Below are 13,062 nucleotides of genomic sequence, written 5' to 3'. Positions count from 1 at the left end.
AAGCTACTTAATTGTAAATATATTTTTCCATTTGGGAGTTTCAAGATGGAATTGATATTACATGACCAAAAAATATGTTACTATACTCCATATGCATATATATACTTCTTTATAGTGTCATTAAAATGGATGTCATTTTGTAGTAAATTATTTATAGACACCTTTAAAGTACCATGAATTTGCTATAAATGTGCATTAACCTGAATGAAACATGTCAATGTTTATCTAGGAATAGATTCTCATTGGTACTTGAAAATTAGGTAGTTCCTTCATGTTATGTGGGTTATAAGTGCTGATGTGGATTTTGGGTGGTGCTATTTTAAATGGTTTTTGGATGCTGGAGTAGTAGGAATGATCATCTTCCAGAATGTTTATGGTGAACTCATTAGTTATTGAATTCCTTTCTCTCTTTTCTTCTTTCTGTCTTTCCACTATTCCTTGTTTTCTTTTCTTCCTTTTACCTTTCTTTACTTTTCTTTCACCTCTCTTCATTTCTCTCCACCTCTTTATTCCCTTCCTTCTTCTTTCTTCCTTTCATTTTTCATCTTTTATCTCTTCCATTCCCATCTGCTTCTGTCTCTTCTGCTTCTCTTACCTGCACCAACTGCCTTTCTTCCTTTCATCTTCCCTGACTTCTTTCCAAACACCCATTCACATGTTCATCCTGGATGCTTTCCTCTCTTCTTTGTTATAACCATACTTACTGGACACCACTATGAGGCAGATGGTGTGTTCAATATTAGGAATCCTGAAATAAATAACACATGGTCTCCAAGGAACTGAATGTGTGTCTAAAAAGAGGAAAGAAAACTCTAAAACTAAAAGTCTAAAATCACACAGAAAACCATGGAGAAAGAGGCTGAGCACAAACTTTCATTTCTATTGTAACTTTCAGAGACCACTTGCAGCTATACAGCACAGGCAATAAGTCTTCTCCTCCACATTAACACTATGCTAGATGTTATCACAAACATTAAGAATTTTTCTGTCTGAAGATCTCAGTCCCTTTTTTCAATAATAGCTGATCTTATTGCATTCAAAATTTTATTCTGGGGCCTGGGGAGATAGCTCAGTCGGTAGAGTGCTTGCCTTGTAAGCACAAGGCCCTGGGTTTGAATCCCCAGCACTCCCCCAAAAAAAAAAAAATCAAAATTTTATTCTGAAAAACCTCTGGATTTACAAGCACTAGAAACCACTTGCTTGGGTTTCTTCAATTTTAGGTATTCCCAAGAAAGGCCAATCTTTGGAAGTAGCCATTGGTTCAGCTCTTGAGAATAAAGCACTGAATCCTTGGAATATTCTGCTAGGTAAAGAGTGTTTCTATACTTGAGGCCTTGGGCCAAAAGGTATAAGTTTAAAATCTGAGGCAAGAGCTTTAGCAACTCAGGTCAGTCACACAGGCACTGTATAGCAGCTCTATTACAGATCTCTGATAAATACCCCGGACACCAAATCTCTTGTGAGCTTCCCTGGTTAGCAGCACTTCACACACATGGCCACACATTGTTCCTGGGAAAATTAAGCCAGTCTCCCAGTTGGTAGTAGGAGAAGCTACATCTGGAAGTGTACACCTGGTTCCTCTGAATTTGAGTGATGTGCCTTTTTTCCTTTCCTGGTTTTAATCTGCTATTGTGGTTTAAATATGTGATGTTCCCCAGTAACTTATATGCTAGAATGTTCAGAGAAGAAATGATTAGATTAAGTCATGACCTAATCAGTGAATTAATCCAGAGCCATAACTAAGTGATAACTGTAGGCAAGTAGAATATGACTGAAGGCAAGAGCTCAGTGAGGTTATGACTTTGGGGTTTATATTTTGTCTCTGGTGAACAGAGCTTTCTCTTTCTGCTTCCTGTTTGCCAGGTCATGAGTTTCTTTCTTTCACCATGACCTTCTGCCATGATGTTTTGCCTCACTGGAGATCTGGAGTTGGCTGACCCTGGACTGAACCTCTGAAACAGTGAGCCAAATTAAACTCTTCCTCCTTTAAGTTATTCTTGTCAGGTCTTTTGATCGTAGCAATGCAAAGTTGACTAAAACATCTGCTTTTCACTACATAAAACTATAACAATAAGTATCACAACTTTACGTATCCTGTGAGTCCTTCTAGTGATTAACAAACCTGAGGGTGGGCTTAGGGACCAGGAATACTCCAAAAATGCCTGCCAATTTTATGACACATTGTACTACAGTTATACAAGATGATACCACTGGAAGAAACTGGATGAATGTAAATGACACTACTGTGGATTCTTTCTTACAACAGCATATGAACCCATAATAAATGATCATACACACAAAAAACAATTTTTAATAAATTCTTTAAATCATACCCTTACAATGTGTGCATTTTATTTCATATCAATTATACCTCAGTAAAATTTATTTTAAAACTTCTGGACTTTGTCACAAATGTTCTAAGACAGAATTATGAAAAATGCTACAATTGTCAGTAAGAGGTTAAGATTGAAAAATTTATAAATTACCTTATTATAATTGCTAAATTTCTTTATTATTACTTTATTTGCCCTTCATGTAATAGGCAGAAACATTTATGCATTCCCTTGATGATGGGAATTTTTAATACTAAATCAACTTTTTGTGATTTTCCACTTAAGTTGAATGTTTTCCCAAAAGGCTCCTCAATCTCTACCACAATAAGCTTTCATAATTCAGCCTCATCATTTTTCCCGAAATGCAGAAACATGCTGTAAAATCAGTTAGACACAAACTAGAACACCTTCTTCAAAAATAAAAGACAAATTTAATAACCCCTACTTAATCAAATCAAAATATATTGAGAGCTTTTAAATGTTAATTTTGTACAAGGAGTTGCACAAATTAACAAATTATTATAAAACAAGGTCCAAACCTTCATGAATCTTATCATAGTTTTGTTACATGCTATGTGATCCTGGTTAAATTTCTCATGTTTGCTCTTACCAAGTTATTCTTAATGTATACAATTATCGATTTTGATAATTATAAGTGTAAAATGCCTATTAAAACAATTTTAATTTCTATTTTTTGGAAATACCAGGGATTAAATCCAGGGGCACTTTGTCACTGAGCCACACCTCTTCCCTATTTTGTATTTTATTTAGAGACAGGGTCTCTCTGGGTTGCTTAGCACCTCGCCATTGCTGAGGCTGGCTTTGAACTCATCATCCTCCTGTCTCAGCCTCCTGAGTTGCTAGGATTACAGGTGTGAGCCACTGCACCTGACTTCCTCTGCCCTTCTTAGTTTTATTTTGAGATAGGATCTTGCTAAGTTACTTAGGTCTTTACTAAGTTCCTGAGGCTGGCCTTGAACTTGCAATCCTCCTGCACCTCTGAGTAACTGGGATTACAGGCATGTGCCTTCTTGTCTGGCTAAGGTATATTGATAAATGAAGTCTCATACACTATATTTACTCATATACAAAATTATTTGTTAAAATCAGTAAGTAAATCATCCTCTAAGCAATCTTACCCTATCAAATTTTCATCCAGAATATTTATATAATCCCTCACTTTAAAACTTACAATTGTGATTGTATTTTTCCTAAAGTATTACAATTCAATTAGGTCACTATCACCTATGTAGATTATTGATGAATGGATCAGCAATAAAGATATGAATAATCTATCTGCAGATATAGGTGGCATATATTAGGGAAGGTACTGTCAACCGCACACCTCATCTCCTCAGAAAAGAGTTTATTCTTATAGTAAGTATCATGTATCATCAATGAGATGAGCCATATTAATGAATTGGATGAAAATTGCCATATGAAATATGTTTCCACAAAAGTTTCTGAGGTAGAGTGAATAATAGCAATTTGTATTAAAATTCACATATAACATAGGTTATCAGAAATTATTTAAATTATTCAAGATACATTGAATTTTCTAACTCAATATGCATGTATTAATATACCTTAACTATATGAAGTAGTATTATTCCAAATTATTAGGATGGACATGATTTACCTATTCCATTCTTTACCTCTTGTGCTCCAAATACTCTCTTTCTCTTTCTCCTTTCTCTCTCATTCTCACATGCCAATAACAAAATCTTAATCTAAATTAGTTAAACTTATGTGTTAATATCATTAATTTACTAATTTAAGAAATACAAAGTATTTAGATTATAGGATAGCTGTTACTTAAGAATTCACTATATGCAAGATTTTGTGCTAAGCCTTGTGTATCTGATGTATTATTTATCCTTCACGCAAAACTGAAAGTTAGGAATTGTTACACTGATTTTAGAAATGAAGCTGTGAATAAAATAGCTTAACCATTTTCATTAGTTTGTTCTATAAAAGGCAATTTTGTGTTAGAACCCAGTTTTCCCCTTGCCTGTTCTACTATTCCATGCTGCACAGAAATATTGTTGTTTTAATAGATGACCTCAAAATTTCTGCCTCTTCTGAGATTCTAGAACTACATATGGCAATAGCAGCCAAAATCTGCCTAACTCATAACTGTAAAGTTAGATAATTCGTAAGTTAAATGTGACCCAGTTAATAGGATAATACTTAGCATTTTCATAGAAGGCTACATTAATGTAGCCATTAAAATGTCATATTGTAGTAATCAAGCAGTCAAATAGACTTACTAAATTGAGAAAATTCTGCATTAATCAATTTATTTTCTACATCTATTTTGCCACAAAACAAATCACATCACTTATTTGATTTAAAAAACTTTCCATTCTCTCTCAAAAGTACTACTCAAATACTCTACAGTGTTTCCTTAATGATTCAAGCAATAGTGTATGATACTTGAGTAATTTCTAATGTATGTTTCTTAAGCAAGTTTTCTCTAATTCTGTGAGCTTTTATGAAGAATTATTTTTGTATGAAATTTATTGAGTACTTAATGTCATTGCTAAAAGTTTTACTTAAGTAAATTCTATATAATTTAATTTTAAAATATCATGGGTATTAGATAATTTTGAAAATATATCTGAATCTATTCTTTATCCTTTCCCATAATTTGATTGAATCGACTTAGTGGGTACACTTGATTTCAACAGTTGGACTTACGTGATTTTTCAAAGTTTGGACTTTCAAAAAAGCACAAAAACATAAAATTTGAAGTTAGCCTTTTTTTCCAGAGGGTAGAAATGGGAGGAAAGATAATTTTCCAATCAGCAAGCAGTCATGATTACTCTCCTCTAGTTTGATTCTATTATTGGCTGAATATAGATTAATGTACTTGTCTCCACTGTACCAATATATAATGCATGACACGATTACTGGGGTAATTTAGAAACAGGATGCCTTTAATCTTCTGCTCATATCAATCAATTACAATACATAGGTTATAGAATGTTCTATGATTTTACACTGAATCATTAATAGAACTAATCTTAAAGCTAAATGAGACTGGGAAAAATGTGAAGCCCACAGAGCTTACTCATATGCAACACTGACAATGGAACTTTAGCTATCATGTGATTCATTAACCAATCCAAACAGGGACCATTCTGAAAGTTGTAAAAAAAAAAAAAAAGAGAGAGAGAGAGAGAGAGAGAATACTTTAGTAAGCAGGAAGTCACTTGTACTCTGAAAAAACAAAAGCAGAATCCCAGGGTTTTCAGACTTAATAACCTGTGAAATGTGGTATCAGACTCATAATAAAGACATGAGACAGCTTACTTCTGCATGTCAATACATCTTTCCATATGAAAGATAAACACTGTACTTCAAAATCAATTTCAAAATGTCTATTACCTTAAGCAGTATTCATTCAATGAATTTATGTGTGATTAGAAAAAATTTGGTTATATGTATTTGCCATAACTTACTATTGTATTGTAACTTACACTGTGAAACCTTATCTACCATGAAACTTTATACAGGAAATCTTAATTACAATCCACATGATATGCATTCCTTCAGTTTTCTCTGGAGTCCTTGATGGGTTTTGTGAAGAGGGAGAGTTTGAATTTGATTAAATAGTTAAGTAGAAAAAGATGTTTTATAGATGAAATGAAAATAGAACTTGGTGTTTCTGTGGGTATTTGATGAATAAGACTGGTGTATGAGGACATATCAGGGCCACTTGCCTGAATTTGCAGTTGTTTAATGTGGCTAGATGTAAGTAGAGAGCAGTTGCTAAAGGCAGTGTCAGTCAGCACCACGGATAGCTCCATATATTCAGCACCTGGAAGAGAACTATCTTCATGTAAGCCAAGCTGCAGCTAGAGCACAAATGACAGAACCAACTGCTCATAAAAAATAAGGGGGAAAAATAAAGTCATGCATTAAAAATGTGTGTCTTACTATATTTTGAAAGAGGCAACCATACAGTAATAAATTAATGTTATTTAATAGGAAAATTCAACATTCTTTGGTAATGTGTTCTGATTCATTTTCATTTCTATCATATGAAAGAGTAAGAATTGTTTAAGTTTTTGTTCTTGTTTTTATTTTTTGGTGTACATTTTCTGTAATATAATAGTTGTTATTTTGTTTCCTTCTTATTTATTGTGACCCACAGAATTCTCTTTCCTAAACCAACTCTTATGCTTCTTGACCATTTCCAATTGCACCCTCATTATCTCACTTCAGATAAGAGGCTGTAAGTGATAAAATAAGGACCAGACTGAATCAAGGCACAGGCAAAGCTGGTTAATGGATTGCAAGAACCCCCACGTCCCCCCCCCCCAAAAAAAAAAAAACCTCTACCATGCAACTATATGTTTGATAGGGGTCGATAGACCCTTATTGCCAGCTAGAAATTAGCTATTTCTTTAGAGCGAATAGGTGGCAAATACCACGTAGAGAAAGGAGGTAGATAGGGCTATTAAGTTAGAGAAGAAGATTAAGTGAAACGGCAAGAAGCAAGAAAAACTTTAAAAAGCAACTTTGAAAACATGTTTTCCTAGCTTGGCTTGTCACATTTGATTCCCTAAGTCCCCAGGACTAATTTGGACAAAAGCATATGTATTACCATGAGATTCCGCGTTGGCAGGCTCTGAGAAGCAAGAACGAAGAGGACTCTATTTTGTCCCCTTGAACCTTTTACTATCCTAAACGAGATGATTCCTTAGAAACGGTGAAGGAAAACAGAATGATGTGGCGAGTGTGTTCCTTGGATGAATGGGAGGTCACATCAAGCCTGTAACTCTTAGCCCCACCCACCTTTTGTTCCTTCCCCCTGGCGCCCAGCCTCGCCCACTTCAAACTCTTTGCTTGTTCTGTGTCAGTCGCTTATACAGTCTTTGGCCTTCTCATCTTTCTCGCAGTCTTTAGCACCTGAAGACCCAATCACCCCTCAACCTTGCAACTCCTCAGGGACTCAAGTGGTGAAACTGGGCATGCTCAGCGGCGCGGGCAGCCTTCAGTCTCCGCGAGGCGCGGTTCAGGGCTGGGCAGGAACCAGCGTGCCAGTCCAGCCCGGGCTTCAGCGCCCAACCCCGAGGAGCTCAGGGATCCGAGGTGCACACTGACGCTAAACCTTCACTCTTGAGTGGCTCATCCTCAATCTTCAACCTTTTGAGCGTCAATACAGCTTAGACATATTTCTCATTGAGGGACTGTCTTCCTACCTGTCTTTTCTTTGCAGCTAAGGGTGTTTTAGTTACTGCGGCGTGAGGAGCTCAGGGATGAAGCCCTGTGGCTGGTGGCCGTGGAGATCACCTTCCCAGTGTAGCTGTTTGTCACTGAGTTTTAGAGATTTCTTGGCTGGTTTCCGCTAAAGCACGCTTGAGTAATCTGAGCTGTGGTGGCGCCCAAGCTCTCGGGATAAAGGGAGTGTGTGTGTGTGTGTGTGTGTGTGTGTGTGTGTAGGGGGAGAGGGCGGGGATAGAAACGTCAACCCCCCACCCCAGTCTCCTTTTCTTTTTCTCCTTCCTGCAAAAGCCACACAAGTCGCCCCCTCCCCCGCCCGGGTCGCCATCCTCCGGGCTCTGGGCAACAGCCAGGTTAAGCCCATTTGCACTGGAAAATTGGCGCTGTTTGGGAGAAGAGAAACAGATCGATTGCCCTTGTGACTCCCCGCCCCCCTTCTCACCCCACCCCCATCGCTCCCTCCCTCGTCCCTCCCCCGCCACCTCCCCTCACCCCGCCTCCTTCCCTCTCCCCACCCCCAAACCTCTCACCCGCGGCAGTCCGGTGCGAGGCCCCCTCCGGAAGGTGAGGGGAATGGATTGGACTCCGGTGGGTGAAGCGGGTGTCTAGAAGTGGTGCTAATGGGAAGAGATTTCTGGTTTCAAAAGAGGATGCTCTGCCACAAAGAGCGGCTCGCGCGCTGGCCTGGGCTCTAGCGGAGGAGAGATCCCGGGAGAACTCCGGAGCTCGCGGGGAGCGCTCCTCGGAAGACCCGGGTCAACATGCCTGTTCGCAGGGGGCATGTGGCACCACAGAACACATTTTTGGGGACCATCATACGGAAATTTGAAGGGCAAAGTAAGTTCATTTGTTCTCTTCTCTCTCCCTCGCTTTCTGCTTTGATAGTGCACTTGGCTTCCTCCGCTTACAAGCTGGGGAGATCGGCAACTCCAGGCTCTGTCAAGTTAAGAGGCTGTGAAACCAAGCCAGGAGGCTCGGATGGCAGCGGGAGTGTTCTCCCTCTAATATTAATTTTGATTTACATTTTAGATTATGGTCTCTATTGTGGAAGGCAATTTGATCCTCCTCTCCCACTGCTCCATTATCTGCCTTGCTACTTAATGTCCTACTATTCTACTATCTTAAAGGGAACGTGCTAGTATAACATGGGTTTATATTTTGAGGCTGTTTTACTGTAGACTTTTAAAAGTCAGAAGCAGAGCAGACCATACTGTTTGAACAAGAGTATGTAAATGGTAGTAGGGATGTAAATGGCTATGCAAACTATATTTTATCTTGGTAAATTGCAGGGCTGTGGAATGACAAGGATGCTTGCCTACTGCTAGCTGACAGAAGCTAAACTTTGTGTTGAATCAATGCAAATATATGCCAAATGAGATAATTTGGGAAAGCAGTGTCTCATCTTTGCTGGTTCCCAGTGCAAGCAGCTCATTATTCAAAATAATATTTCTGTTGCTTTATTATCCTCTTAAATTTTCCAACCAGAAATTTAAAAATTGAAGTATAATAAGTAAACCCCACAGAGACTGAATGTAGAGAAATTTAATGTACTCATGTGGACCAACTACTGGGAATTAATTATTTTTTAATAAATGTAGGAATTTTAAATATTATACTTTTAAATTTATGTTCTATGTTTTCTTAAATCTACATTAGCACATTTATATTGTATACTTTGCAGGGTTTCTTTTCTGGCACTGCATTTAGTGATGTGAGAATCTAAGATCTTGTGTACAAAATAAACTTGGACATACTGCTTCACATTCAGTCTGAAAATATTAAATATATTATCTTATCAAAATAAATAAATTCTTTGCATCAAATTTCCTACTACTGCACAAAAATTCAAGGTTCTCCCAAAGTAAAAGTAAAAAGGTGCTAACATGATATTGTGTGAGTGTAAATATTTTTATCTTTTGGAAAAAAATGCATTATCAAAAGATGATCATTTGTATTGTTGCACTGTTAATAACTGTGAACTAGTTTTATTGCAAAGCTAATTGTCTTTTTTTCTTTTTCTTAACAATATGTGTAGTATGCCTAGAGGAATAGAGAAAAGCCAGATCCAAGAATAACTACTTTGAGAAAGTTGTATTCTAAGGGACAAAGTTGAAGTGAAAAATTTGACAGTTACAGGCTGTTTCACTGCTTTGGTTTAGAAATTTTTTACCTTACATTTAAATGCATTCTGGAAGTATCAGCGGGCCAGCTGCTTGTCTGAATGTCCACTAGGACCCTTGGGAGTTGCAGCATTTGAGATCTAGACTATCTGGGAAATTCTGTTCTTGCAATTTGAAGAGTGATTTCTTAATGCCTTCTGTTAAATTACTTAGGACCATTATTCTCACTTTTAAAGTTTGTAGAGGATTTTTTTGTGATTTTTTTTTTCTTGGAAAGGTTTGGGCAGTTAGCATTTTGGGGAAGCACCTGCATTTCAGAGTTCTTATTATGCAACAAATATCTTCACTGTTTATGAGAGTCTCATGGAAGCCTTTTAAAAGATACCTTACCATCTTCTTATTACAGATAAAAAATTTATCATTGCAAATGCCAGAGTGCAGAATTGTGCCATCATCTACTGCAATGATGGGTTCTGTGAGATGACTGGTTTCTCCAGGCCAGATGTCATGCAGAAGCCGTGCACCTGCGACTTTCTCCATGGGCCCGAGACCAAGAGGCATGATATTGCCCAAATTGCCCAGGCATTGTTGGGGTCAGAGGAGAGGAAAGTGGAGGTCACCTACTATCATAAAAATGGTAAAGTTTATTTAGGATTCCTTGTATTTGATTTCATTGAAAAGAAATTTTGATTACTGAAAGTCTATGTGCAGAGAAACTCTAAATATATAATTGAACACATATTCTTTTATAGTGTTTTAGTGCCCAAGAAGTATGAATATTCTCATGAGTGGATTAATATAAAATTTTTTCTTACTCAATGAGGGTACTTTATTTAAACTCTAAAAGTGCAGTAGCTTAATGTCACTGAGGGTAAAATGTCAAATCAGTTTTGCACACTCCTTTTCTAAGGACTAATATAAAGATCAATAATTTATTGCTTGCATTGATATGTATTTGGTAGAGAGAAACAGTTTCATTTGTTTGGACTTGAAAATACTTCACAGAGTCTTGTTGAACACTGTGTAATCTGAAATTTAGGATTATAGCTATAAGCATTTCTTGTCTCTTTAGGTGCTGATGTGCAGCACCTCTTGCTTCTTTTGTTCATTTTTAAAGAAGAGTAAGGATGATGTATAGGAACTTCTAAAAGTGGTCCAGGAAACCCATGCTTATTCATATAATAAAGGCTGTTCATGTATTTAAGACTCCCTAAAATGAGAAATGTAGAATAGGGACTACTATTCTGTGAAGTTATGAGTACTCATTTTACAGCTGCAGCAAAACTGGCATTTTAAACTTAAGGTCATAGCTCAACTTCAAGGACACACTTACTTCTTTTAGACTTACCATGGGAGAGACATGCATGCATTAAATACATAGTATTAATGAGTTCCTGTGAGTGAATCCTCAGATATACCCATTCTGATGTATACACATTCTCGAATGTGGACACTTCATATAATTTGACAAATTAAGTTTTAAATGTCAAACAGTTTTTAAAAACATGTGTACTGTAGTTAATTTTGCTCATTGTATCATTATCTGTTCTACTGACAGAAATTAATGGAGAAGGGGGGTATCTGTTCAGATTTTTGGGAAACTCTTAAGTATTTGGTAAATGTGTGATATGCTATAGCCTATGTCATATAGTGAGTCATCATTTGGTAAACCACAGAGAAAAAATAGCAAGGAAAAGGTTTAACTCTTCCTCTTATTTCCTTATAATTAAATGTTTCGTGATAGGAGATGTACAGTTCTTAATTACTCTATTAAGTATTGCATGAACTTAAGTGGTTATGTGCAACCAAGTATTACTGGCAAAACAGGTTTGTATAACTTTGTATTAATCTGGAATGAAAGCAATTATATGATTATCAGAGGGCTAGAGGTTGTTTTTCAAGCTTGTCCCACTTCCCCTAATGTTTCCATCAGTAGTGTTAGCATACTAGAAATAGCCCTAATTGTTTTATTGTCTTGAAGACATGAACTGAAGGTCTGTCTACCCAAATCAGCTTCTCTATTTGTATACCTGAAACCAACAAACTGGAACTTTGACATGTTTTGACTGTCTGACATTATTTCCCCATATGAATGTTTATTATAAAGTCAGTTCAGTCTGTATTGTAATTCTTCAGGGCATGTTGATTCATTCATCTTTGGTCATTACGTTTTCTAGGCTCTTTCAGACTTTTTTTCAACTCTCAGATTTGAAGCATAAAATAAATTTGGTCTGCCCCATTGCATGCAAAGATCTGAGGTATAGTTTGCAGAGTGGTTTTTTAATAAAGTTAATATCACACTTGCACTGAAATGGTGATGTTTTGAAATCTAGTTAGTTTGTACATGACTGTGTAAAATGATCTTAAAACACCTTAAAAGGCAATTTCATGTAGAATCACTAACATGATTGTAAAAGTTTCTGTAGTAAAGATGTTAGTACAATCATAAATATGAATTTGAGTCTGAGTGGTTTGCTTGGGTATATGAATTAAAATTATCATTTTTATACAAAAAAATTATTTGGACACTCCTTTTAGATATAGAAATGTCAACCTTTGGTGGTGATTTTGTTCTGGTTGGCTTTTTTTGTCCTCAGATTGTGACTCAGTTTTAAAGGGCTTGGGTATCTTTAGCATTAACAACAAACTGCCTATTTAGCTTTAATTGATGTAGGAAACACGAAATGATTGGCCAAGATATTTCTGATTTTCCAAATTAAAATGATTAATTTAAATGGATTTTTTAGGTTAAGATTCAGTCACACTTATTTGTTTTGAATGTGAATTTTTTTTTTTTTGCTGATAGTTCTGATACCTTGAATGGAGTCTTCAAAGTGTATTGGCTTCATTCACATGGCAACTGTAAAATCAGTCAGAACTTCTGAAGTTCAAATACTATAACAGTCTTATATCTTATAGACCTGCCAGCCACTTTACATTTATAAAATTGGGAAGAGAAAAAAGAAATAAACATTTTCATTGGTTTGCTTCTCAAAGTTTCCTTAATTCTTAATAATTGAGGTCATTTACTTTTGGTAGTTTCTTGGTTTCTTGACTCTTTACAGTAAATGCTTCCTTTACTTATTCTTAATTTATTATTTCACAGAAGTATAGAAAATTGTGTTATAAGCATAATGAGGAAATTAGCAAAAAGTTGAAATATATTGTTTTCACTTTCTCCAGTCATTCAATATAGAGTAGCAAAAATATGAGCAAGGCATTATTTCTGAAAACTTGTTTTCCAAAGTGACCTAGAGGTTTTATAAGCTGGTTAAACTCATGATCTGTGCAAGGAGTTCACATTGGTACAGTGTGCTGTGAACTGCATGATCCATGCAGTTGTGAATCAACACTTCCTACCATGCTCCTTTATATGT

The 13,062-nt window shown here is 36.3% G+C and overlaps 1 protein-coding gene across 2 annotated transcripts in view; it reads left to right on the top strand.

The window, feature by feature from the left end:
• The first annotated feature begins 8,117 nt into the window (after positions 1 to 8,117).
• Kcnh7 (potassium voltage-gated channel subfamily H member 7) overlaps positions 8,118 to 13,062 on the top strand; it is a 467,633-nt gene continuing 462,688 nt past the window's right edge. For both annotated transcript variants that reach the window (XM_047545449.1, XM_047545450.1), the window contains exons 1-2: positions 8,118 to 8,402; positions 10,092 to 10,322. In XM_047545449.1, coding sequence (XP_047401405.1) covers positions 8,327 to 8,402; positions 10,092 to 10,322 — 307 coding nt within the window. In that variant the 5' untranslated portion in view covers positions 8,118 to 8,326. The remainder of the gene's footprint in view (positions 8,403 to 10,091; positions 10,323 to 13,062) is intronic.

This window comes from Sciurus carolinensis, chromosome 3 (assembly GCF_902686445.1).
Source record: "Sciurus carolinensis chromosome 3, mSciCar1.2, whole genome shotgun sequence".
Lineage (NCBI taxonomy): Eukaryota > Metazoa > Chordata > Mammalia > Rodentia > Sciuridae > Sciurus > Sciurus carolinensis.
This window is presented reverse-complemented; position numbering and strand designations above follow the sequence as displayed.